At 39.6% G+C, this 26,389-nt stretch overlaps 1 protein-coding gene across 1 annotated transcript in view; it reads right to left on the reverse strand.

Annotated features, from left to right (window-relative positions):
* The window catches only part of MYLK (myosin light chain kinase), a 194,806-nt gene that overhangs the window by 59,583 nt on the left and 108,834 nt on the right, over positions 1-26,389 (reverse strand). Inside the window, exons 12-17 of the mRNA XM_030951810.1 lie at positions 23,512-23,649; positions 22,669-22,866; positions 21,232-21,478; positions 13,570-13,650; positions 12,321-13,210; positions 2,583-2,699 (exon numbers count right to left, since the gene is read on the reverse strand). Of these exons, the coding sequence (XP_030807670.1) occupies positions 2,583-2,699; positions 12,321-13,210; positions 13,570-13,650; positions 21,232-21,478; positions 22,669-22,866; positions 23,512-23,649 (1,671 nt within the window). The remainder of the gene's footprint in view (positions 1-2,582; positions 2,700-12,320; positions 13,211-13,569; positions 13,651-21,231; positions 21,479-22,668; positions 22,867-23,511; positions 23,650-26,389) is intronic.

Raw genomic sequence — 26,389 nt, forward strand, 5'->3', positions numbered from 1 at the left:
AGAGAGCTGGGGCAGCTCAGCCTGAAGAGAAAAGGGCTTTGGGGAGACCTTAGAGACCCTTCCAGTACCTAAACCAGCTCCAAGAGAGCTGGGAGGGACTTTTCACAAGGATCTGTAGTGCCACAACGAGTAGGAATGGCTTTAAGCGGAAGGAGGCAAAATTTAGATTAGATATTAGGAAGAAATTCTTCTCTGTGAGGGTCATGAGGCACTGGCACAGGTTGCCCAAAGAGGTTGTGGACTTCCCATATCTGGGGGTGTTCAAGACCAGGCTGGATGGGGCTTTGAGCAACCTGATCTGTGGGAAGTAGTCCCTGGCTGTGGTAGGGGTTGGAACAAAATGATCTTCAAGGTCCCTTCCAACACAAGCTATTCTAGGATTCTATGACCTAAAATGCAAATCCTAACAAGATCTGCTTGCTACATTGTTGGATACTGACATTTATCTTTGGAAGAAAGAGTATGATTATAGATTATGATCTCAACAATGGCTATATCACTTTACAGCCTTCAAATATTCAGCTTTCAGAGTATTTGTGAGGGAGAGAGCTGTTAGCTACAGAGAAAAAGATGACATAAATGTTATGGAAACAGCTATTCTAGTCACCTTCTTCAAGGTGCCAGTGTGTGAAAATTCATCTAAGTTTCCTTCCTAACAGAGGAAGCAAGAATCTCCTAGTAAATAATTCAGAGCAGGAAGCTGTGTGAGAGTTCAGACACTCAGATTCTACAGATCTGCCAACTGAAGTCAAACATTCCTCCAATCCTGAGTCCCTGATGTCAAAAGAAATATAATGATTGTGGTCACTTAGTCTAAAAATCAGCATCTGGGATCCTGACAGTGTACTGAAGAAGGGAGAAATCTGAACTCTTGTTTTAGATCACAATTCTAATTTAAAAATAACAGTCATCCCCTCTGCCAGTCTCAGACACGGGATATCAAATGGCGTCTTTCCTAAATAGCTGGAGTTTGCTATGGTGCCATTTGTCAAAAACCTCTTCTCAGTAGCATGCCAGTGGAGGATGAAAAAGGCAGAGGAGGCAGCCAGAATGGAGGTAAGGAATGTGGTCACCCTGGTGCCCAGCATGAAGTGAGCAGTGAGCTCCTACAGCAGTTGGTTGCCACCACCACAGAAAGCCAGGCAGCTGAGGTAATGTCACTCACATCATCAGGCCAGCAGCTCACAGCCTCCCAGGAACAAGACTTTGCAAGCCAAACTCTACCTGCAGCCTCCTAGAGCATGCATTGGCCAGCAGGAAACTTGAAGTGGGGAATAGGCTAAGGGAAGCTTCAGGAAGAAAAGCAACTACTTGAAGATGATCAGAAGAGAGAGGAAAAACACATAAGTGACTGAGACATTTAAAAGTTGCTAGGGCAGCTCTAGAGAAATACTGTATGCTAAGCTTTTGATGATCTGATCCTTCAACATTTTCTGTATCTGTGGTGGTTAAGGTGTTTCAGGGACTAGATTTTGCTTAAAGCCTATTTTTTGGGCTTCAGCACTGATAAAATTTATTACTTTAAATTACAGAACCATAAAAAATAGCTTATCAAATATCTAAGACACATTACACTGTGACTATAGTATCACAGAAGGTACAGGTATATTAATTGTAACCAATATTTAATCAATTTATTTTCCAGTTACATGAAGACTGACCTTTAGTGAGGAGTTGCAGAATCACAGTCTTACCTTGTGTCATGTAACATTAGGAAAAAAAAAAAAGTTTTCTTTTCTAGACCTCCTGCCACAAATACCACATCTGCAACACAGCAGCGAAGGTTCAGTACTCAAGTTTTGTTATTAGGCTTGTTGTCTAGTTTTGTGTTCGTTTTAGATCACAATGGAAAGTATCAGAGTATTCAGAAATAAATTCACCAGAAGGTGAGTTGATAAGGACATTTCGTTACTTAAAGCCCCTTAAATAATTTAAACTCCGTGGCAGCTTTATAAGTCTGTGTCACACAGCCTCACCTAGGCCTTGCCCAAGGCCAAGACTAATGAACAAGAGTACAGTGTCATCAGCACAACCATGGCTGAAAACAAGTACCTCAGTCTGTAAATTGTCCATGTTCTAAGACTATGGAACACAAGGGTGGTTGAGCTGCTAATTTATTTTTTCTCACCTACACTAGAAAATCAAACAACCAAACATCTGTGAATGCAAAGAACTGGGGAGTAGAGTGAGAACTGTGCCACACACAGTCCTGAGGCAGACTGACACCCAGACTCACACAGGCAATTCTCACTGGCTCTCAAAGGATGCACACAGCTCAAAAACAAATCTTACAAGTTCAGCTAACTGCTCTAAAAACCTTCTAGAAATACAGTGGGCAGCAGGTGAATACAAATTATTCCACAAAGTATCCAGAGCCCTTGGTTCTGTACTGTCTCTCTGCTCATGCTCCTTTATGGTAGACATTGAATTACCTATAGACCAAAAAGTGCAGAAGGGAAGGGGGTAGAATTCTTTGTGTGTGTGTGTGTGTGTAAGTAGCCCCTAAAAGTCATTCTTGGGAAATAAGCTGGAAAGAAGGAAGTTCTAAGGAAGGGTTTTCTTGCACTCAGCACAGTACTCACCTTCTACCACCACCTTGCAAGCACATTCAGCTTTCCCTGCTGGGTTCTCAGCTATGCACTTGTACTCGCCCCCATCTTCAGGCATGGCCTTCTCAATGGTCAGTGAGCAGAGTGTCCCTGTACAGAGGAGGGAGAGAGCAAATGCATGTTAGGCTGCAGATCACAAAAACCTTAGTGCTAGTAAGGAGCAGAAGGTGTCAAATGAGCCAGTCCTTCACTATAGGTGATCTTTTCTGCTAGAAAAAGCTGTCCTTAGAAATTAAACCTTATTGGAGCCTTATTGGTAGTAAATAAATAAAAAATTGAATCTTATTGCTTTTCCCTAGGATACTCCAAGAAGTCCCTGCACCCTGAACTGGTTGCTAACAACAGAGAAGACCCAGAGCAGCACCTCTGCTGCTCTTCTTGTCTTACAGCAGAGATCAGAAGTCCTCACTCAGGTGACTTTTTTCAAAAAGTGCTCATTGTATAGCACTGTAAATAAGAGGGTTACTGTCCAATGCCCATTATCAAAGTTTTGATTCAGCCTTGTCTCTAGCACTCCTGTGAGCATTCAAATGTGTAAGAGCAGAACTTCAGCTCAGTGCCTAAGTTTAAAAACTCAACTGAAAGACATTTTCTTTTTGCTTGAATTGCCTAATGAATAACTGCCTGTAAAACATCCATTAGAAAGTTCAATATATTAGTGGCAATCAAATTTATCACTGCAACAAATTCCTTTTTTTCCAAATAAAACCATAAAATTTGACTTAATTGGGTTTGCAGACACAGGATGCGACATAAGCTTGTTATTTACCAAGGGAAGCTTGGTATGACCCAAGGGAAGTACATTTCCTCTTAAAAATGAAAACTCTGTGAACCAAAATAGAAACTGTTCCCAGTAGATGAGGGATGAGGAAGAACCTTGTCCCTTACTTTCACTTGCATTGCCTGGAACAATGAAGTGCTTTCCTCCCCAGGGTGATCCCCAATTAAAATGCTCCATACTTTCCCCTTCCAAATATCTCTTAATAAGTGAAGTTGAAGTGTGGGGTTGCTTTCTCCTTCTTCATTGGAAAGTTGGGTCTGTCCCCTAAACACAGCCTGAGGCCTTGTGCATTTCTGCCCATTGCTGTTGGCCTGTCCAAAACATCTCCACCCTCCACTTACCTCAGCTGCAGTAAAACCTTCCCCCTTCCTCTGTTTGCCTTTCTCACAGTCATTCCTAATTCAAGAATTGAAGAGATGGAATTTTTTTTCAGACCTTTACCCTGTTTCCTGAGATGTAAGGAAATTTCCCATCAATTTTTCTCTGTGGTAACTGGAAGACTCCCAGAGTGCTCAACCCCAGCCTCCCCATGAAATGTATCCCCTGTGATGTGGGAAATGGCACAGGTGATACTGGTCCATGAAAAGGACCTGCAAAAGAACTCCTCTCCATCTGAAGAACTTTGGGAGTTTACTGGTTCTCTTTGGAGATGAACTGCATTTGGACACGGCAATTATGCTCTTGGCATTCAGATTTTTCTCTCATTTTAAACGTGGATGTCGTTATTCAAGAAAAATCTTATGAAAATATTCAAATGGTTTCCAACAAATCTGGTTTGCCAAAAACACACATCCGTTAGAAGAAAAATTAATTTTTTTCCCTCTTTATCATCCTCCACAAAATCAAGCAGCTCTAAATAATGACTATTGTCCCCTGAGAAATGATGTGAAAACTATCTCAGAAGAGGAGCACTGACCCCTCACTCACATGGGCTGTGCTCAGCCAACCACAGGGTGAAAAGAAAATCCACGTGCCCTCCCTGAGGCAACGCTTTTCCATGAGTCAGGCTGAAGCCAAAAATGTCACGAGCTGCAGTTCCATTCCAAATGGAGGAGAGACATTAGAAAAGTATTCTTGCAGGCATCTAGCAAATATAAATTCACATGTCTCTGCTGTTTAAAGAGACATTTGGAGAGCAAGCCAAAGATAACTTCCAGTCTAAGAATTTATATAAATCTATGTAACATGATTAGAAAAGATTGCACATTGAAAGCTAAAGATGCTATTACAAAAACCCATAAACTATGGAACAAAGACACATACATGTGAAGGAGACCTCTGGCCACTTTACTGCAGGAAAGGAGCCTGGCCTGTAAGAATAACTGAATCATTAAGGGACTGGAACAATGCAGAATTTACTTTACCTTCTGCAGTTTTCTGCCTGCTCAAAAGCCCTTCCTCAGCTCACTGAAGACTAATGTGACACAGAGTCACTCCTCAACACTCATGTAATGAAGTTATTTTGTGAGAAAGAGGGTGAAGGAAATGTGCTTTTTTTCAAGGGCCATTTTCTTTTTCCTCCTAACTTCCACATCCCAGAAGAAATAATCTGCATCCTATTTTCCTCTACTTCTTCTTTCTCCCCAGGAACAGCACATGCAAAACACATGGGGATTGCTGGGCTTCTTGCTGCCACCAGATACAATGGTAGTAGCCCTCAATGGAGGAGTGAAGGGAAAATGAGATCATTTGGGTCACTTTCCTTTATATAGCCACTAGTATTCATGAAACTGTGGACTACTAGGACGTGGGATGAAGCTGGCCAATGGATCAGAAAGATTTGGCCAGATTGGATCAGGAGTATAAGGGGAGGCTAACGGAGCATTGCTGTTGAAATGCTCATTTTCATGGAAACCTCATTTTCATGGAAAACCAGGGAAAAAACCCAAATCACTGAAACCCAGGCAAAACTTGATGAGATTTCATAAGGACAGGAAACTTCCCAACCAGGCCTATGTTCTGTGATCTAGAGCTACAGTCAATTCCCGGGGCTAGAAGGCCAAATGTCTTTCAATGAAGTATTTGGTATTTCCTCTGCAAACCCCATCATGACCCGAAATAAGCTTATTTTCTCAGAACTGTTAGAAAGTCCATACTGGTTACTCCAGTTGGGTATTCTGAAATCCTGGCACTTCACAAATCCCAGTCAGCTAAAAATGCTTGCTATATATTTTGTCACCCCAACCCTCTATTGTTTTCAGGAACCAGGCCATGGATGACCCTTAAACATTGTCACAAAGTGCAGGATTGGAATAAACATGAATACTGGAATCTAGCACTTAGACATTGGGACTGGTGCAGCTCTAGAAAAGACTTTAACAGCCACAGAAACTGATACTTTACTGGAGACTCTGGTTTAGATACACAGAGCCTTTCTCTTGAATTTTGAGCTATTAAAGGGTTCTCTGACTTACTCAAAAATAGTGCAAGACAGTTTAAAATATCTCTAGGCTTCTGCATTCTTTCCATGAAACTCCCCAGAAAGTCAACCTCAGATATAAAACAAATACACAAACCAACAAAAAACAGCTCCTTAGTCTCATTCCCCACAGTGGCATGTAGCTGGCCAACCTCCTGAGTCCTGTCCATGATGCAGACTCAAGTTTATGGCTTTCTCATTTGTATCCCATGGTACAAGAAAGCACTGTGGAATATTTAGGCAATATTAATAAACACTGGTCTGTGAGAAATTGGGCCTAGGAGACATAATAATTTTTTAAGGAACTCATTGGCTTATAGAGCTAATTTGCTAATAAATCTCAAATTGTCTGGGCAAGTTCAAATGCATGCTAGTGTCACAGTCATGTTTAAAAATGAGAAGTGGATTGACCAGGAAAATATAGACTATAGTTACAATGACAACAGAAAAAACACTGAAAAAAACCCACATGAATTTCAGAGTAGAAAAAATGTCAAATGTAATTATTGATAATTGATAGAGTTTTAAGGAAAACAATGTAAGAAACCTACTTTCATGATTCACATTAGACATTTAACCAGCAAATGTATCTGTGCAAAAGTAATTTTCTTAACCCTTACTGAAATATTTGTGATAAATCACATTATTCTGACTTTAGTTAATGCTATATAATTAATCATTAATTACTATATAAATGACATTGATTTAGGAGGAGTTAGAGGTGCCAAAATAAAGATCTTCTGAAGAAGCTGACAATAGGAAATCATCACTCAGTCTGCTTCTAGTGGATTTCCTCTGTGATCAGACTAGGTCCCAAGTTACTAAATATCTAATCTGTGACATGGAAGTACTCATAAATTAACTTTTATAAATTTACACATGCTGGAAAGAATTTTGGAAAGGGAAAAGTTAGCAGGGTAGTCCTCCTAAACAATCTCATTTACTTGCCAAACTGAGTCCCATTCATTCAAAGAAAATGGAGCTTGAGATAGTGATAAGAAAAGCTCTGATGGTAGCAAGGGATGCTGTACATTAAGGAGGTTTAAAGGCTTAATAGAGAAATGACAAACTTGAATTCCAAAGTTGTGAGGTAGAAAGAAGACCAATAACCTCCAGTAAGGGCAGCCACAGGAAGGTGATCTCCTTCTCACTGATGCTGATACCCACACATGATTCTGCTTCCTCTTTTCTAAATAGAGTAATAAACTAACAGCAACTGTAGAGGAGTCACTGGAAACAGAACCAAACCAAAATAACCCCAAGCTTCCAAGGGCTGGATGAAGGGCATCATGGAGAGAAAGTTACTAAGAGCTTGACTTGTCAAGTTTCAAAAAAAGGAGAAAGCTATCTTGGTTACAGAGTCAAAGCCTTTCTGTCAAGTTAGAAATAAGACATTGTTTTGGTTCTTGATTTACTAACAAAACCCTTACTGGAATAGCTAGACTTTGCAATAAATTGCCGGTGGTTATAGGAAATATCTCTTTTTTGCTGTATGCATTTTCTGGAAGAGAATAGATTCAGACATAAATGACAGTGCAGAGGGAAATGTGGCCTGTGACAAACATGGTATTGTGCCAGAACTGATGCTCAGATGATCTCCCCAACCTTAAACTTTCTGAAGAAGCTTTTGTAGGGTGCAAAATGCATCTACTGTCAGCAGTGCATAAAGTCGTGTTATACAGCAAATTCTTGGTCAAATTTAATTAAAAAGAAAACAAAAAAGTCACGGCAGATCCTAGCTAGACTGGCAGACATAGACTTGCATGACTGGTAGGAAGATTTAGGAGTTAAGTCACAAGAAAGTTGTTAAGGCATTATTGCTAATAAGATTACCAAATCTCTATGCTGCCAAGAAACTTGGGAAAAAAAAAATGCTGGCTTAGACAAAGCAACACAAACTCAGGGCACTTTTTAAGCTACAGCATCACTGCTACCTGAGTCTATATTAGAAAGTTCCTCTTCTATCTATATAGTCACAGAGTACTAAATCTATCCAAAAAAAGCTGAGCAAACTGACTTAAAAATGGCAAATATGTGAGTTCAGACTTGTATTCACTTGAACACCTCAGCTGGCCAGTTTACTAAGGATGCTGTGCACAACTCTTTCACTGCTATCTTATAGAACAACTTTTTGAGCCATGCAAGAACTTTTTCAGTGGATTTTCTGTCCAAGAGTGAGTCACACAGCAGGAGAGTAGCACAGGGCACTGCTGGGCCAGTGCTATACAAATGGAAAACAAAATAGGTCCAGCTCTAAAGGGTTCACTCTGTGAGGAAAATTATTCTACTCTTTCCTTATATGTCTAACTTCACTGCAATGTTTGCTAGAGCCTTCTTAAAAACTTTTTTCCAAACAAAAAGCCCCCCATGACCTCAAGCAAAGAAGCCTCTCATTAAAGTGCCTCTTAACCATGCATCATCTACCCCATACTGCATGAATGTATAATGCTCCAATTTATGAGTACCCTCTTTTTATTGTTAGCAACCACTTATTTTTGATCTTTAATGGGCAAAAAGCACATTAATATCTATCTCAGGAATGTAGATAATTGCACTCTGACAGGTTTAAAAGAAGAAAAATATAAAATCAAACCATTAATAAAATTGTTCCACATCAGAAAAATAATGCAAGAGCTCACTTCATCATAAAAATGATACCTAAAGCATTAAGCCAAAAATCCTGCCAATCAACCAACAGAGTACTATTTGGGGAAGTGTAAAAAGGAATGGAAGAAAAAGTGTACTGATGTTCATGATTTCAAAGGGAAAATAGTTGAAATGTGAAATGGAGGGAACATGACATGCTATCAGCTATTGTTGGGATTGTGACATTCTGAATAATGCTACCCAGATTCTGACTTCTAACTAAACCCTGGAATAAGGGAATACACTACAAGCCCTAGATTACCAGAAATCAGCCCAATTGCTGCATAAATATGCCTAGTCATTTTTGGAGCAGGGTTTATCTCTTCTTTTGGCAAAGGCCTTACCAGTCAGAGACTATTCTGATGCTGGTGTTTGTACGCAGACTTCTCCAATGGTACAGAAGCAGGGATTGCACTCTCCCTTGGCTAAACTGCATTGGGTGGGCAGATTAGTGTCAGTGAGGCTCTGCAAGCATAGAGGAGACCTGTGAACAGCATTGCCTCTAACTGGTAAAGGGCCTCAGCATCAGCTAGGACAAATATGCCAAGGAAAGTTATTTTCAGTGAGTGACTACATATAGTTTTTACATAGTTTGCCTGTCCTGTGAACGTGTTACACACAAATATACTTCTAAGTTTCATCTTCCTGGCAAAATATGCCTGTTTAATCACATGCTCCTGAATCTGCATTTTATGTATTTATCTTCACAACTTATTTGGCACCAGGAGATGAGCAAACTTCTGTCTCTTTTTGCCTTTTTTTTTCTCTCTTCTGGGAATGACAGAGAGAAATAATTCAATTTCCAAAACACAATTACATAGCGTTCTGGGGCTTCATGCATTACTTACACTGACCAGTTTGTGGGACAGTATTCCATACTAAGATGGGCTAGTAGTGTGGCTAAGAAGCAGATAGACATGCTTTACTCTAGATAGGGAATTTTCCAGTATCCAACTCATTAAGAACATGCAAGTTATTGTGAAATACCTCTGGTGAATCTGAAAAAAAACCCTCATGGTCACCACCAAACATCACAACAGCACAAAAGCAGTTGGTGAAATGGCTAAGAACAGATCTAGTCTATCCTCTTCCATAGTGGATTTTGACCTTGCTGAACACAAGGAGGGGCAAGGTCATAGCAAAGAAATCAAAAAATGGCTTTGCAAGATCTAAACCCACTAAATTGAGCTATGTCTGTTTGCTCTGAATTCCTCTTCTTCCCCACAGACTCAACCTTCTTCCAGGTGAGGATGACTCTGGGGCATTACCTCCAGGGCCCACTAAATGCTGCTCCAAGCTTTGACAAAGGCACTGCTGCTGAGGTACACCTGTGGGTGTGATGCATTTTCAGTGTTTGGGGCAAAGGATGGAAACTGGGACTTTGCTTTTGGCCTGCTGTGTGCTGCATCCAGTGTTCTTGTTTCTCTCTATGTTTTTAAAGCTGCACCAAACACCATCTGTGAGACTAATCCATACAGTTTCCCTATTGAACAGAATTTCCGGATGCTGAATGAATTTGCTATTTCTCAGTTCTAGTCTGTTATTCCAGTTATTCCTTCTCTTCTCTTGGTTCCCTCACGTAAGTATGTGTTCCTAATTAGGGAAACAGAGAAAACTCAATCTCTGTGAAATCTGGGACTTCAAGTATCATGCATACCTAGCTAATTACTTAACAGTTGGCATGAAAGAATCTTACAATGAGAGCAGCAACACATTCTGCTCCAAGAGCCAAAGCTAGCAGGTACTGTCAGGAAAAAACCAAAACTGACCATGCACCCTCTCAGTGTACCACAGGGTATGTAATAAGGTTTAAAAAAAAATAGTTCTAATCCTCATTCCTTGTCTTTCCATTAAAGGACAAAACTTAGAGCCCTGTGTAATATTTCTTTCCAAGAGCCTCTGCAGATACGTGCAGAAGAAAGCCTAACTTTGAGATACTGATAACATTGACTGCTAAGCACGGCTCAAGTGCAACAGCGCAGGTACAAGTGGAACAGAAGGACAGTGTCTTCACTCCCTGAAAGAAGCTGTCCTGGAACAGTGGATTCCTTCTGCAGGACTGAGCTTTGATCCTGACCTCAGTGGAAAGCACTGTTAATGCTGACACCCTGGAGTGTTGTGACCAGGAGTGTCACCCAGCCCAGACAAGCTGGATGGGAGAAGCCTCCTGCCCTGCTCACACAGGTGGCTGAGCATTTCTGGACATCAGCATCACTTCACTGTAAACAGCTACCCTCGATTTGCAGCTCCACAGTACCATTTTATAGAGTGAATAAGAGTTGGGGGATTATAATAGTCAATTACTCTGATTATTTCAGTGAAGAAAACAGCTTTCTGCAGAACCATAACATTAAAGCTTTGGGACTTTAGGAGGCTGCACCATGGCTCAGAAGCTTTGGTACAGAGGTGCTGTCTATCTGATGTACTTTGACAGGAGCCATGGAACTTTGGGATGCATAATTTCTTTCTCATTCTGAGTGACTCCATGAAAAGCCTTGAAATCTTGCTTCCAGCATAAGGCTGGCTAAGCTGACTGATTCTGTCAGTCCTTTTTGTAAGAATGGCATTTCCACCATGTTTTCTCAGATACATGATACTGATCCTTATTCTATACAGTCCCCTCAGCTGAAAACCAACATGTACTCACAAAAAAACCACATTATGCTACTTCAGACACAGGCCAGACACAATGCACCTGCTACCATTTGCCTTTCTCCATCTACTTACTTTGGTATTTCCTTAATACACTACTCAAAGACCCCAAGCCTCTCTGAACACAATGCAATTTCTGACTGCATCCACTTCAGGAGAATGCCTGTGTTACTCTGCTGGGAACACTGCACAAGGATTCACTGCTGAACTGTTCTGCATATTAATTTGGTTCTCATTTGGTAACACTAAAAATAACCTGGATTAAATGAAGGAAGATTGAAAAGTAAGAGTGCAGACCCCTGTTTCAAGCTATAATTCTCACTGTGAACATGAACTTTTTTGCTACAATGTGCCAGAGGATATAATTCTCCAGATAATTTCCTCAGTGTTTTATGGAACACATATGAAGTAAAGAAGGTTTTTTTTGCACTATCAATTGTCCTTCCTTCCTATTTTTGTCCCAAGGAAAATATATTTTGTCTAGATACAACATTAACTTTCATGCAAAAAACAGTCTAGTGGGTTTGATCATCCAAAATGTGAAATATAAGGGAATCACTCAGTTTGAAAACAGTAAGTATTCCCTCTAAGGACTTCTACCAAATTCTGTACAGTTTTGAAGTTAGTTAAAAGTCACCAAGCCAGTGTAGTTCAAATATTTCAGTGCTTGTAATGGCAACAGAAGCATCTGTGGTGGGGCTTTAAATACACTGGAAATCTGTTCTCAACTCTGATCTTAACTTGTAGCTGTAGTAATTTCTTTCTATGACACAACCCCTCTTTGCTTCTGTGTTTCTTATTGCAATAAAAAGCCTGAAATATTAAACATACAGAAGAATTCAATTAGAATTTGTAAACCAGTAATAATATTATTATGCTTTCAATGTTCTAAATCCTTACAGCTTAGTTTAAATAACCATCATGTACCAGCTCCTTAAACAGCGTTAGCAATGTAAACAGCATTTAAAAATGCAAGAAGTTCAACTTTATAAAATTTACATCTGCAGGCTGTTAAAGGGGAATCTGCAAGAAATGTCAAACAATACTGTTCCTTGTGTACTTCACTGAAATAACAAGAAAGCTGCATCTGGAAACAGTTACTGGCACAGGACTTAAATAAATATTGCATTACCTTTAATGAACTAAATATTATTAATCAAGAGCCAGATATAACAGTGTGCCATCCAGCTGGCTTGTAATGCAATTAATTTACCTTCTTGGGAGATGACAATAGACTTTGATGATTTGATGGCTTTGCTGTCTAGAGTCCAGGTGACAGCTGCAGGGGGATCAGAGGAAATCCGACATTGTAAGACCAATTTTTCACCATCAGCTACTTGAGCATCCTGAAGCTTCTCTGTAAAGGAGGGTGCTGTTCCTTTGCTTGCTGGTGGTTTGCTTGCTGGTGCTTTGTTTTCAGATTTTTTCCCAATTATTCCGCCATCCACCACTGCACACCCACGTTCACAGTTTCTGTCATTCTTCTCCTCTTTCTTCACTGCTGGTTTGGCAACAGGGGCTTGAGAATTGGGGGTCGCATTCTGAGCTTCAGAGTTGGCACGAGCGTTTGGTGCAGGGGTGCCAGCGCTGCCATTCTCTGCAGGTGGCTTCTTCTTGGAGCCCAGCACAGACCTGAAATCTGTAACTGCAGGTTTAGGAGGTGGTGCCTTCTCTGGCAATGGGGTTTTTGGGGTGCCCTTCTTGGCCAGCACAGAGCGGAAGTCCACCTGCTGGGGAGCATGGACTTTCCTCTCCTCCTCTGACAAGGTCTTGGGTTTGACCTGCCGCTGCAGGTTTGCTCGGAAGTCCATTTGCTCGGCTGGGATTTCTTTCAGTTCCTCCTCAGAAAAACTTTTGGTGCTGACTTTCTTGCCTAAAATATCACGGAAATCGAGTTGTTCAGCTTCCTGCTGCCTCAGGCTCTCCTCTGTGTGTTCCCGAGTTTCCACTCGCCTCTTCAGCACGCCTCGGACGTCCTCCTGCTCTTCCTCAGCTACTCTGGTTACACTGCTGTTCTTTTTGAAGCCACTTGTTCTACCAAATGTTAGTTTACCATGATCTCCACCATCTCTTTGCTCTCCAGAGCTGGCTGATTCCCTCCCACTATGATCCGAAAAAGAAAAGAAAGAGAGAGCCAGGAAAGGGGCTGGTTTAAAAATGTCAGGGAACAATCTCAGAGCAGGAACAAAATGTGTTTATAGAAGGGGAGGTTGATTAGAGGAGCATACTCCATTAGTTTATTGCATCAATGATGACTTCAGGAGCCATATAAGGGCACAAACAAAAAAGATCTTCTCTACTCTGGCTTGGTACAATGTGCTTAGCTTGTATGATGAAAACAATTTGTTAGGTCACATTTGGGGATTAGGTTGAACAGCAGCCAGCCTGGGTCTGTAAGGGCAGGGAATTAACGGAGCAAAAAATAGAACCCACCCATGCAAGTCCCTGGGAAAAATACTCACTCTCTGAGCATTTCTGCTGTGGAAGCTGAACTCTCCCGCAGCATCAGAGACACCTGGCAGCTGCATTCTCCAACTTGGTTCCTGAAATATTTAAGTGAAATCAGAAAAACAGGGGTTCCTTCCTCTGTAACGTGCCTGAGCTAAGTGATTGTGTGTTGCACTAAAGCAGCTCAAACTCAGTGTGGCATTCCCCTTTTCTGTGCCCAGCATTGTGGGGATTGACTGAGTGGATTTGGTCCCCTTATATTTGGAGCCAAGCTATCTCAAATAGCTTTTACTGATCTGTTGCTATCTGCACTGGGAACAACATACTCCCTGAACAAAAATCAAAGTAATTTACAGAATGAAGCAGCTGCAAACAAACAAGCTAAAGGAAAATAAATACAAAAGCTGGAAAATCAAGACAGAGGAAAGGGCTATTTTACAAAGCTGAAAATCTTTCCAACTCTGCCTACTGTTTATTTATTCAAACCCAAGCTCTTAAGTTTTCTAATGTTAAGATATTAAAAACAGGGTCTCATTTCCTTCCCTCCCCTCTGGCCCAACCAATCAGCAAAACCCATCTTCATGGATTGCTCCAGCCTGTACATGTTTATATTAAAAAAACATAAAAGTGTCACCATATATGGTGCTGAGTACTTATTCTTCCTTTTGCAGAGGAATACCACGGATGCCTTCTGGAAAGGGCTCCCATTAAAGAATTCATTTAAAGTGCTCCCCGCTCCCCTGCAGCTCCCTCCCTCCCGCAGATATATATCATTCTTCCAGCCCCAAACAGCTCTTCTCTGCTTAACACAGGAGATGCCAAAAGCAAAATTTAACTCCCCAGGGCAGCAGTTGTGTAACCATTGCCACCACTCCCCTAACTATTAAAAAACCAGACTTGAACTGAATAAGGACTAGAAATACCTTTTATTAGTGAAAACACTTCTGTCCTCGCCAGTTTAGGTATAAGCTTGTAAATGGACTAGAAAGTCCTGGATTATTTATCTTTTTTGAGCAAGAAATAATTTTTGCTACTGAAAACATTTCCTGGATATGAGCAAAACACGTGTTGGAGGGCAGGAGGGCAAGAGAGGCAGGTTTTGCCAGCTGTGTTCTGCTTTGAACTTGCTAGATAAGAGCACCTTCAAGTCCACTTAGCCCTGAAGTTTAAAACATGGACTCAGGACTGCTAACTTGCCATAAATATAGTCTGGTCTGGTTTTTAAATAGAGCATGGAAAAACATTCCTAGATATGGTACTGTTTGGGTGAAAAAACCCCTATAATTTCACCCATTTTTAACTTGCAGTGAAGGCAAGATAATTAACAGAGATAACAGAATCACATATTCAGCACAAAACTTTGTCTTTATAAGAGTAATTAGTGCCATCACCTTCTCAGATAGATTTCCCTTGACTTCTATTGCTTAGAAAAAGACATAGTGGATTGGCCTAACATGAGAACTACAAAGAAATTGGTAGGTTTGATCAAAGTATCTGGATTGTAAAGGCCCTGCTGATAGAAGCATATCTTAAGACCACTAACAACAAGAAACCAGAGGAATGTTTTTAACACTTTGACATTCAGTAAGTCAGAATATGTACACTACAAACTGCTATTGAAGGCAATTCATGAGGACAGCACTGAAAGCCACAATCCTCATTTCCTTCAATACAAAAAACTAGATAACATCTGAGTACCAAGCAGAAACTGTCCAAAGGGCAGGAGAGGATCCAAGCCAATGCACAGAGTTTTGAACTCAGCCCTGCACTGGAGACCTGCCATTCTTACTCACGCATATGTGTGGTCTCCATTCGGAAGCAAGAGAAATAGAAAGAAGCTAAGACAAATGGAAAGATAAATAAAAAGAATAGCACGTCACCTCCTCCCAACACACTGCTTGGCATAAAAGTATGGCAGGGTAGCAACATGGCTGAAAACCTGTTGGTTTCATATAATGCATTTCAAACTGGCCCCTTTTACTGCTATAGGAACTCCTGAGTTTTTTTCTCTGCTCCTCCAACGTTTTTAAGGAAAGCAGACACACTCTGGAGCTGCTCATTCACGAGTTCTGCAGGGCTTTACAGGCTGCTGGTTTACCTGAAGAGCCCTCCTGTTCAGGACTTAAAACCAGTCCAAAGCTGACAAAGGACAAGCCATGCATGCTGAAGTATAGAATATTTCCAGAGTACATTAAATGTTGAGGCAGCCCTGCTCAGCTTCTGTCATGACTGTTTGGTAAAAATATTTGTCCACAAGAATTGTGTCACCAGTGGGAGAGGCTGAAGTAACAGAGACAGCAGTGTTCCAGGAGAGGAATTCAGGGATACTGCATGTGGTCCTGACCACTGTGAGGAATGGTAGCATTTCTGCAGGACCCATTTCTGCAAGGCCTCTTTCCCTCTGCAAATTCTTTGCATATGCGAAGAAGCAAATAAGGCAGGCAAAGTAAATCCTTCTAAAGTAAGCTATTTTTCACAGGGTTTGGAAAATAAAGGAGGGGGTAAGAAAGTAGGAGAGCATTTTGTTCTTTCTATTTTTAAAACCTTGGGAAGCACTTACAAATTATGGCAACAGTGGGACATACAAGTACCTAGATGGAAAAATTATTCACAAGGTAGTTTTTTGATCTTAATTATGATTTCTGATTCAAGTGAATGGCTGAAAAGCAAACTACTGGATACAAACCTTGAGTCTGTTCAAAAGTGTAGCCTTCCTAGGGTAAGGCCTGCTCCCAGTGAAATCAAACTGATGATTTTAGGAGCAGGGAGAACAAACTCTTGTCTTCTGAATTTAGTGACAGAGTCTAAAAAGATGAAGTTAAAAACACCGACCCAGCTTGGAGATCACAGGATGGAAAAAGAGAAACAAGCCAAGAAAAATGAAGAAGGATTGGGTGATTTAGATACCAATTTCAATCAAGAATAATTCCAGAACCTTGGTAAATGTTTTTTACATTTATACAATTTCAGAACCCAGGCAAGGCAAAGATGCATAGGGGCAGTTAGAAAAAAGAGAGCCTTGCATTACATGGGCACATCTTCAAGTCTTTCATGTCTCTGCTGTCTGGAATCTTGGCAATAACAACATTACTTGTGCAGCTTGAGGTTCTCTGCGTTGGCATTTTGTCAACAAAACCCAGACGGATCTTAGTGGCTCTGTTATTGCAGAATAATGATAGACATGGGTAAAACCTGTGCTTAGTAGCTTTGCTGTGAAGAAGTGCCTGGAAGTGTTGACTTTTGCAGGACTATTCTGTAGAATGCTCATGCACAGGTCTTATCTTTAAAATGTCAAGGAATATTAATAAAAAAGCCCACCAAAAACAAATAAAACCCCAGCTGCAAAGCCTGAGGCAATTTTAAAAATAGCTCTGCGTCCTATTGTGGGATCAGTTTTCCCTGGAATGGCTTTTATGTTCAAAATATCTTGAAATACTAGTTTCTTGGCAGAACCTACTCAAATATTTTCACTGAACCTTAGATGAGACTTATTGTCTGCATGTCCCTAGGAAGCACTCCCTGGAGGAACAGGAAAAAAAGCAGTTGTAATTATACTGAGGGGACATACTGAAATTTCCTACCAGCCTACCAAGTGTGAAATAAATATTGCAGAGTAAATGACATTTTTTCAAGAGTAAACTGAAAGGGGTGAAGAAGTTGATCCCTACTTATAGCTGGTGCTTCAGTGTAGGTAACTGCAAATCCTCAGAAAGAGGTTTTGAAACTTTTTTGTGAGTAAAATGGAGAGATAGTCCAGACTCCATGAAGCTTTAGCCCCAAAGAAAGCAACTGATCTACTGGATCACGACTCTAGCTGGTATAAAGCAGAACAGCTCTACTGGCTTCAAAGAGGATGCACTGATTTACCTCACTTGAATGTTTTGCCAAAAGCTTTTTATACCTGAAAGAACAATATTTTTATTTGTATTTTGCAGCACTAAGTGGGAGGATAGAACAAGAAGGAGTAATGGCTTTCTTCTCTAAAAATAGACAATGAATTAATAGGAGAAAACAAAGTTTGCAAACTGAATTTTACAGAAAGACAGAGCTATATTTACTGCTTAGCCTAATGAAACGTAATCTTAGGAGTGCTTTTACATAACCTGAATTGCAGAGTATTCAAAGTACCACTGATTTATAAAATGGATTGCTTTCCCCTGATTTTAAGCAGACTATCAAAATATCTAAATCAATACTAATCAACAAGCTTGTATGGAAGATGGAGCGTGGGAGAAGAAAAACACTTAATGTCTGAGAAGCCAAAGGATAACAAAGCAGATGATTTGTTTTAGGAACTGCAGCATGATTTCTGAGGTGTCTTCTGTTGATTGTATGGCTATAAAGATAAAGATTTTGCTCAGAAATCCCAGTCTCTGTCCAGTTCTCATATTTATGATGTACACACTGAAAGAATACGGAAAAGTCATGCTGGGATAACAGGATACCAGTGCCTGCATCACTGGAAGGATGCAAAGGGTAGGAGGGGAAATTGGTATCTTTGTTTTTATGAGTAAGGAAAAGGATTTTTATTTCCATTCTAAGCATTTTGAAGACTGTAAAATGTCCAAATTTCAATAGATGAACTGCAGAAGTGGGTGCATCTGTTCTTTTAATATTTATGCAGCACTATTCCTCTGAGCCTGAGACATAACAGGCTCAATGGAACATTATTAAGACAATTAAAATGAAAAATGCAAATGTAGAGGAATCATAGGCCTTTGTAGGTTTAAAAAAAGGACCAGGAGGGGCTACATTGACTACTCTTCTAAAATCCAGACTTAGCAGTCTGCTAAATAGTAAAAGGCAAAGCAAAATGTACTCTAAATAATGCTGAGGAATGGTAAGACAGAGAGCCAATGAGCAATCATGGATGGATCACACCAGGACCACACTGGGCTCCACGTCCTTATCAGCTCACTGTAACTAAAGGAGCAAGAACCAGCAACAGTCAAACAGATCTTGTGTTAAACCAACATTTTTAAGACCAAAGTTTTAATTTGTGAGCAGCCAACACAACAGAAGAATTGTGAAGGAATCAGGACAGAATTTAGAATTAAGAATAATAGAGAACAAAATGGGAAAATAATTAATACTAGTAGGAAACTGTGCCTGGACTAAATTAAAAGAGTTGGAGAAGGAGTGACTCCCTAAGAGCAGCTATGCAACCTGCTTCTAAAATTAATATGTGAAAAGGAGCTGCACATTTTATTTGAAATGAAAATGATTAGGTTTAAAAATAGCCTACTGTCAACTTGGTAAACTCTTTAGTGAACTGATTTATGTTTTCCCAGTTATTCCATATTTGTTAATGGCGTTTGTAGGAGTTTTTGAGAGAAAGACACAAAACACAGCCCTCTTCCTCTCAGGTGCTGGTAAAACAGTTTCTGAATATATAAACACTTCTTAATCAAGTATTCAAGACAAATGCAGCCAGTTCAACAGCTATTTAGTCAAGATTATTTAGTGCTGAAGATTACTGCAACTCTATTGCAAACTTGAAGTTACACAGCTGACTTTTGGCTCCTTGGATATGCCCGAGGCTTTTACCTCTCTGTTACTCATAGTACACAACCAGTGCCTAAAAACATATGACTTTCTGTTCTCTGAATATTCACTGGAATTTTACAAGTGACAGCAGGGTAAAATGAGGTACCAGCATTCCCTTTGCTCTAATTGCAGCACAGCATTACTCATTATGGATTAGAAAAAGCCAGAATGTATGCACTGATCTATGTGGGATTCCCAGTTATTTCTGCAGTGAAAGGATTAGGGAATAGCTGCAACTAGCATGTAATCTCCTTTATAGCTACAACTTTACTTTTGTTTACTTCTTTTTATAGCAAAGTTTACTTTTTCTCCTTCCCCCAAAAAATTCCTCTCATCTAGTAATTGTCTGAAATAATTTATTTTCTAAGTGTACATTCCAGAGTTATGATAATATCAGACTTCCACTTTGAATAAAGGGCTCCAGTGATGAATTTGGCCTGAGTGATCACCAACTACACCTGATCAACTTCCTACATCAGTCCCAGCAACACTCCACAAAACTCTCTTGGCTCTCCTTTGTCCTCTTTCATTCTTCCACCCCTGAAGTTTTGCTGAAATATCTCATTCTCTTTTCAGTTCAAATGAAACCACCAGCATATCATAAGAGAAGATGCTCATGCCCAGGGCACACACACTGAGGTGTGGAAATGTACCAGCAGCAAGTAGCAATTCTCACAGTTTCTGCTCTCTCCTGTCAAGGCTGATGACCTGAATGAAATCAAACTGGCATTTCTAATCCTGCCAGAGATATTGAGTGGTAGAAACACCCCTGATCCCCAAAGGAAAATAAATGCAAGGATTTCTGTAGACATGACCTGCCCAAATGAGCATTATGAATGTCCCAGAGGACCTGGGCCTATTGCAAAAAAGCCAGCTCTGAAATGAGCCAGTTCACAGGTTATTGCAGACTATAAAGGGCCTAAATCTACTGAAGAGCTGATTTGCAAGAAGGTTATAGCACATGTGGCTCTACCTGCATAAATGTTATTAATAAGACTTGAAATTAAGTATAGGAAAACTTCATTATAGGAAATCTTGATATTCAACATCTATAATTTTCTAAAACACCCTTTTCTGGTGAAAAATAAGCACCTCATTTGACTTTAAATACTAAAATATACTGAAGCTAGTTTGTGTCTGCCTGTCATAGTCCATGAAATCATACCTTCGAGCTAGGAAACATCTACATAGTGACATATCCATGATTTGGGCCACATTGGTTGGAAAAAAACCTATATCTATAAAAAATTAAACTCATTGTTTACAAGCTAAATAGGTTGAATTTACTAAGAAATTCCCTCCTTTCTTGCATTAAGAAGATATGGGTAATTTATTTGCAAGTAGGCAAAGGACAATTCAGACTAGTACACCTGGACTAAAAAGTGAGCGTGTGGAGAAAACCAAATAATTTTCTTCCGCTGCAATGGACTCAAATGCCCATGATGATGAAGTAATTTTAATAAAGAAAGGCCCAAACACTAGCCAAGTAAAGCAACTACATCTATGCACAATAAACAGCACAGAGTTATTTCCATTGCAGGTGTAAAGTGCTGTGGCACTTTCTACAAGGTCAGGATCCAGCAAATCTAACTCTTCATTTAAAGCACAATTATTCTACCAAAATAAAATAAAATTAAATTCAAAACAACTCTTCCAGATTTTGTAGGAATGACAAGATGTTCCAAGCATCAAGGTGCCTTATTTCAAAGATAGGTCAGCAAAAGGAGACTACAACTTCCAAGATTCAGACATTTCAAACATGGCCAAGAAACACTTTTTCCCCTTAAAGGTATGGATCTTGTGTAACTGCCCTCCCTAGACAGCTTGTTCCCATGGAAAGAGGCATCCTTGCAAATACCTAGAGAGATGCCAAACATGATAAACAACACCTCCAAAACTCAGGACACTGATTGTGGTTTTCCTTGCTAGAACTTGCTTCCCATATTGCTGCCACAAAGCTTTGTTTTACGGGATCACAAAAAGAAACCATACTGCTTTGTCCATTAGTACCCTAATGTTCCACTTGAATAGGATGGGACTCCTGTTTTCTTTGAGCGGGAATTTTAACCTGAAGGTAAATATAACTAATTGGTCAAAGGGAACAACCTTCTTTTTCACAGCCAACATACCTGAGCTGAATTTCGTACTGCCCTGCATGACGAGACTGCACATTCCTCAAGACCAGTGTGAAGATGTCTTCATTTTGCAGGATTTCACATGCTGTTCCCGGCATTATTTCCTTCCCATCTTTAAACCAGTGAACAGTGGGGAAAGGATCTCCAGCAATGGCACAGGATATCAGGACATTTTGCCCAGGAGCTGCTGTCACTGATCTCGGTTTGCTAATGAACCAGGGCTGAATACCATCCTGAGGTTCTGCAGTTTACAAACAGTTTACAAGTCAGAAGAAAATGCCAAGCTTGAATGTCACCACTAAGCTAACTAATTTCAGGGAAGGCAATCACAGGCAAGGGAAGTTATTTTGAACATGCATGGTATAAGTTTTTAATCTGAAAATAAGTCAGACTTTAATTTTGGAAGTAACTTGTGTTCGTACTAAAATTAATCATTTACTTGGCACTTTACTGGCTTGATCCAAGCTTATATTAAGAGCAAAACAAAGGGACTTTAAAGCTGCCCTAAAAGGAATCTTGGAGATTTGTCCTTAGAGAATAGGGGTAGGAATAGCTTTAAGGGCAAGTAACAGTACTATGACTGCTGTGCAGTTGAGAGCTCATGCAATAAATCATCATTAACAATTGCATAAAATTGCATTTAATATAGAAGACTGACCCCAAGGCCAGATCTCAAGGGGAACTGGGGGAGAGAGGAAGGTCTGAATTCAGAGCAGACAGTGACAACAGATTAAACAGCTCTCTCAAACACTGCAGATAAGATATTCTACATTAAAATAATAAAAGTCTCACAGTGATTTCCACTAATTCTCAGTAGTGGCTATGAGGAAATGTCAGTATTCATTATGTCAATACTAGAAGAAGTCCCTGTCACAAAGGTAGTGTGTGCCCAGGCACAGGAAGTTTGTAGGTACTTGAGTGTTTGCTGTGGGGTTAACATCATGTGAGGAGATTTAAAGCCAAAATTTTTGCAGCTAGTTCTCAGACTGCAGAAATCATGTCTTCCTCACCTGCTACCACTACAATTCTAACATTAAAGCCAGGATACCTAGCTCCTAAAAAGCTTTTTCAAAGACTAAGGACTTCAATTAGAAACAAAAACATATTAAAAGGTTTACTTTAATCCATAGTTAAGTAAGCCTGATAGTTGTAACCTAAAGCTGCATTTAGCAGAAGTTTTGCACTGTCCCTAGAAATAGGACTCAGGAATGCATTTTTGAAATAGTAACATAATGTTCCAGAGTGAAAAGATTTTTTTTTAAAGCTGCTTCTGCTCAATATCCTTTTTAATTCAGATGCAGAGACTGAGAACTTGAGCGTCCTTCACAACAAACCATATAAACATTCATGTATTTTAAACAGACATTCCTCCAGTACATTAGAATAATAATTTTCTTTCACCATTTTGTAAGGTGAAGAGGAACTTTCTACCTTGAACTGTCAATGTAGCCTGTGTTTGACTTTCTCCTACTTCATTCCAGGCTTCACAGGTGTATTTGCCTGTGTCTTCAGGAAACACCTCCTGGATGTACAGACTGTACTCATTGCCTTTCTTCTCAAAGTGGAAATCTTCTGTCTCCTGGATTTCTTTCCCATTATGCAGCCAGATAATTTCAGGAGATGGGTTAGCTAAAAATAAGCAAGCAACAAAAATCTGAGACACACGCAAAACCCCACCCTATGTCAATTAAAAAAAGGAACAAGTTTGGGGGTTTTTGCCACCTAATTCTGCAATTTCATCTTCAAAACATTCAGGAATTTCTATTATTAACTCTGTCAATGCTGTGTAATGTGAAATGGTCTGTCTTATTATGATTAAAATACAAATGAATTAGGGAAGCATGCATACAACATGAGAGGGAGAATGAGTTCTAGACACCACAAAGATGGTTATTAAGAGTTTCTGATACCAAAGTTCATACCAGGATTGCTCTTTCTGTAGCATTAATCTTACCCCAGGTGACAGGAACTCAATCTTTTTTGGTTCACAACAAAATCTATTACAAGTCCACTTGAACAAGAGGACCCATATTAAACTTATTATATCATTCCAATCAAGAAACACTTCTACAGGTCTGAACATGTTAAAAATGGACAATGGACAAAAAACCAGCCACGCTGAAGATCACATTAGACTAACCTAGCTTTTAAAAACTGATTCCTAGAAATATTATTTCCAAATGCAAAGATGCCTGCTAAAAATATGGAAAAAACCCCACACACTTCGCAGCAGGATTTAAGTTTTTTATGTAATACTGTTCTATGGCTACACACCTGATACCTCCACAGTCATTATCACTTGACTTCCATCCATTACTTTGAGGTCGGTCAGGCCCTGAAGGAAGATGGGTGCAAAGGTCTTGTTTAACTTTGCAGCCTGTGCACTCTCTGCCTTCTTGCTGCTCTTCTTTTCTGTGAAGTCGAAAAAAGAACAAAAGGGGTCTCTTACTGGAATTTTCATGACAAACTTTAACTGACCTTAGGCTCAACATGATTTTGAGACAGTGGTTTTGTTTCAGCTCTCAGAAGGCAAAAATAACTGAAACCACCTAATACAGCTGTTTTGCCTTGCCAGTATTCCAAGCAGAAAGACAAGAAATAGGAATGGAACTGTCTTCCTTCCAAGAATCCTCTTAAATCATTGTTAAGAGATATCACAGAGTATCACTGAGAAATCACACTCATTTTTCCCCAAGTACACATGCTCAGGTGAGGAAAAGAAAAGGCAAAGCAACGCAAAACCTTGTAACCAAAAATTCAGCGCCTGTAATCACTGCTAAATTAATCTGAAAACCCTAGGGGATGTTACAAGTTGCCATTGCTGTGATTGATGAGTTAGAAATGTAAGCTCACTGCAGCATAGGATTTGTAACTCTGTAAGTAATCACAAACCATTTAGATTGTTAGATGGTCAATATCCAATAGGTTTGAGGTCACCACACTCCTCTCCTCTACTTCACTTCAGCAACTGATTGATGATTGGAAAGACTGAAACCTGAGATATCAATATATATCAGAAAACTGTTGGATTAGGGCTTTTAAAATTTTTCTTTTGAGGCTGTACAATCAAATACTGAGGGAATTTAGAATTAAATAATCCACTCTTAAGTCTATCTGTGATATGCTGTTTCCACTAGCCACAGCCATTCAGAGGCTATGAAACAAGACCATTTAACTTGATCTATATGGTACACTAGACCAGGAAGTCTACTCCTGCTCTAAAAACCTGAGCAAAGACACTTCTGAAGCCCAAACAGCGATCATGACCAAATATAAAAAGTCATAAATATTTATCAGTCCCTTGGATACACTTTTTGTTTGGTTTAGCTTGTTTTCAGACCTCTTACGTCGTGCCTTTAAAATTCCAGCCCTACGTTCTATCCACATGTGAAAATATTTTTATTTTGCTTAACCGTACCTTCAAAATTTTCAAAGAAATATCAATCACATCCAAATAGTATTACAGAAAGTGCCAGGTTGGAGAAAAACCACAATTCATAAAATTAGTGATTAGAAAACAAAGACATCAAATCACTGAGAAAGCCCACTGAACCTCCTGGAGGTAAAAAGTTGAATTTGTACTGGGGTAATTTGAGCTCAGCATAAATTTGGAAGCAGCCTGGAGGGGAAGTTTTTCCTCTTCTCTAGCAAAGTTTTTTCTGGCCAAAATCTTGTCTCACTGGCTCATGCTGCAGGTCTTTTCTTGGCACTGAGCAGGGAGACATTGATGCATGTGAGAATGGAAATATGGGACCTGAGTGAGACCCATTTGGATTGGTGCTATGGAAGCACAACTCTGGAGTGCCTGATTCACCATCAGACCACACTGATCAGCCTTAGGGCTTCCCACAGCCCCTGCTTGGAAGTGACTAATGCTGTACAGAAAATAGCCTAGAAGCTGGGGGAAACTCATCTACAGAAATAAACTCCTGTGGTTCACCATAGCTCTCTGTTTTGTAATGGTTACTCAGAGAAACTGCTGTACTAAGCAATATCAGCACATGCACCTTCACTGCTCCAATGCCCTGCAGGAAATCCCTTTGTCCGTCAAAGGGAAACTCTTGTCACAAAATGTGGGGGAAAGAAAAAATCCATATAATGAAAAAAGGAGGAAAAGAAAGGAAGAAAAGGAAAAAAAAATCCCAATAAAATAGTAAGACTGGAAAAAGGCACGGGAAAAAAAAAGAATGAAAAGTATGGTTAAAAAAAGTTCTTGTTACCCTTTTTACTCAAATAACCAGTCACACTGCAAATCTAGAAGGCAGATATACAAGAAGAGGAAAGCAGAGAAAGAAAAACAAAAGCAGAAGTGTGGCTCTAGACCAACAAAGAAATCATGGCTAAAACAACCAGTATTCTCACCCAAACATGTGTCATCAAGGATACAGCACATATATGGCTTATAAGTCTGATTTCATGGCAACTTGAACAGGGTTTCTTCAAAACACAAGCTTTCCCCCCTACTCCAAAAATATATAGTTTTAAAGGGATCTCTTAGAAGTGTATGTTAATCAGTAGCATTTTGTACCAACAATTTAACCAGAATATTACAAAAAATAATCAAATATTTCTTGATGCAGCAGCAACGATTAAAAAGACTAGTTCTAACCCATAAATGCTATTTCATTAAGAAACCATGGGGGCTGATTTAATGTAACATTTTTTTCCTTTACTTAAAATTTGATGTTATGGACTTCTAGACTTAGAAAAAATTAAAGTTATCTACTGACAGCTTTAGTTTCTCACAGATGTTTTACACAAGACAATGCAGTCTACTTTAATTCTGTTATTTAGTCTAAAATCATTGCATTTTCTCAGAAGGGACTGGTACAATCATGCAGAGGCCAAATTACAAAGCCTGAATGTTAACTATTTTCAAATTCTTCCGAAGCTTGTAAATGCTTTTAGTTGTTTATTTATGATAGCACTATGCAGTGACTCAGTGTTTGTCTGATGAATGCTTTAACATTTCACAATTTTACAAAGTAATAGCAGTACTCTACATATAATATACCTAAGGGTCCTTCAATTTTAGCCTTACAGGTCTTCTCTGGAAAAACAACAATAAAATTGATTTTGGAGTGAAAAGATGGGATACCGATCATTTGAGATTAAGCAAATAACTCCTATTCCTATTTATGTTGAAAAGACA

Source organism: Camarhynchus parvulus, chromosome 7 (genome assembly GCF_901933205.1).
Source record: "Camarhynchus parvulus chromosome 7, STF_HiC, whole genome shotgun sequence".
In the NCBI taxonomy this organism is placed as follows: Eukaryota; Metazoa; Chordata; class Aves; order Passeriformes; family Thraupidae; genus Camarhynchus; species Camarhynchus parvulus.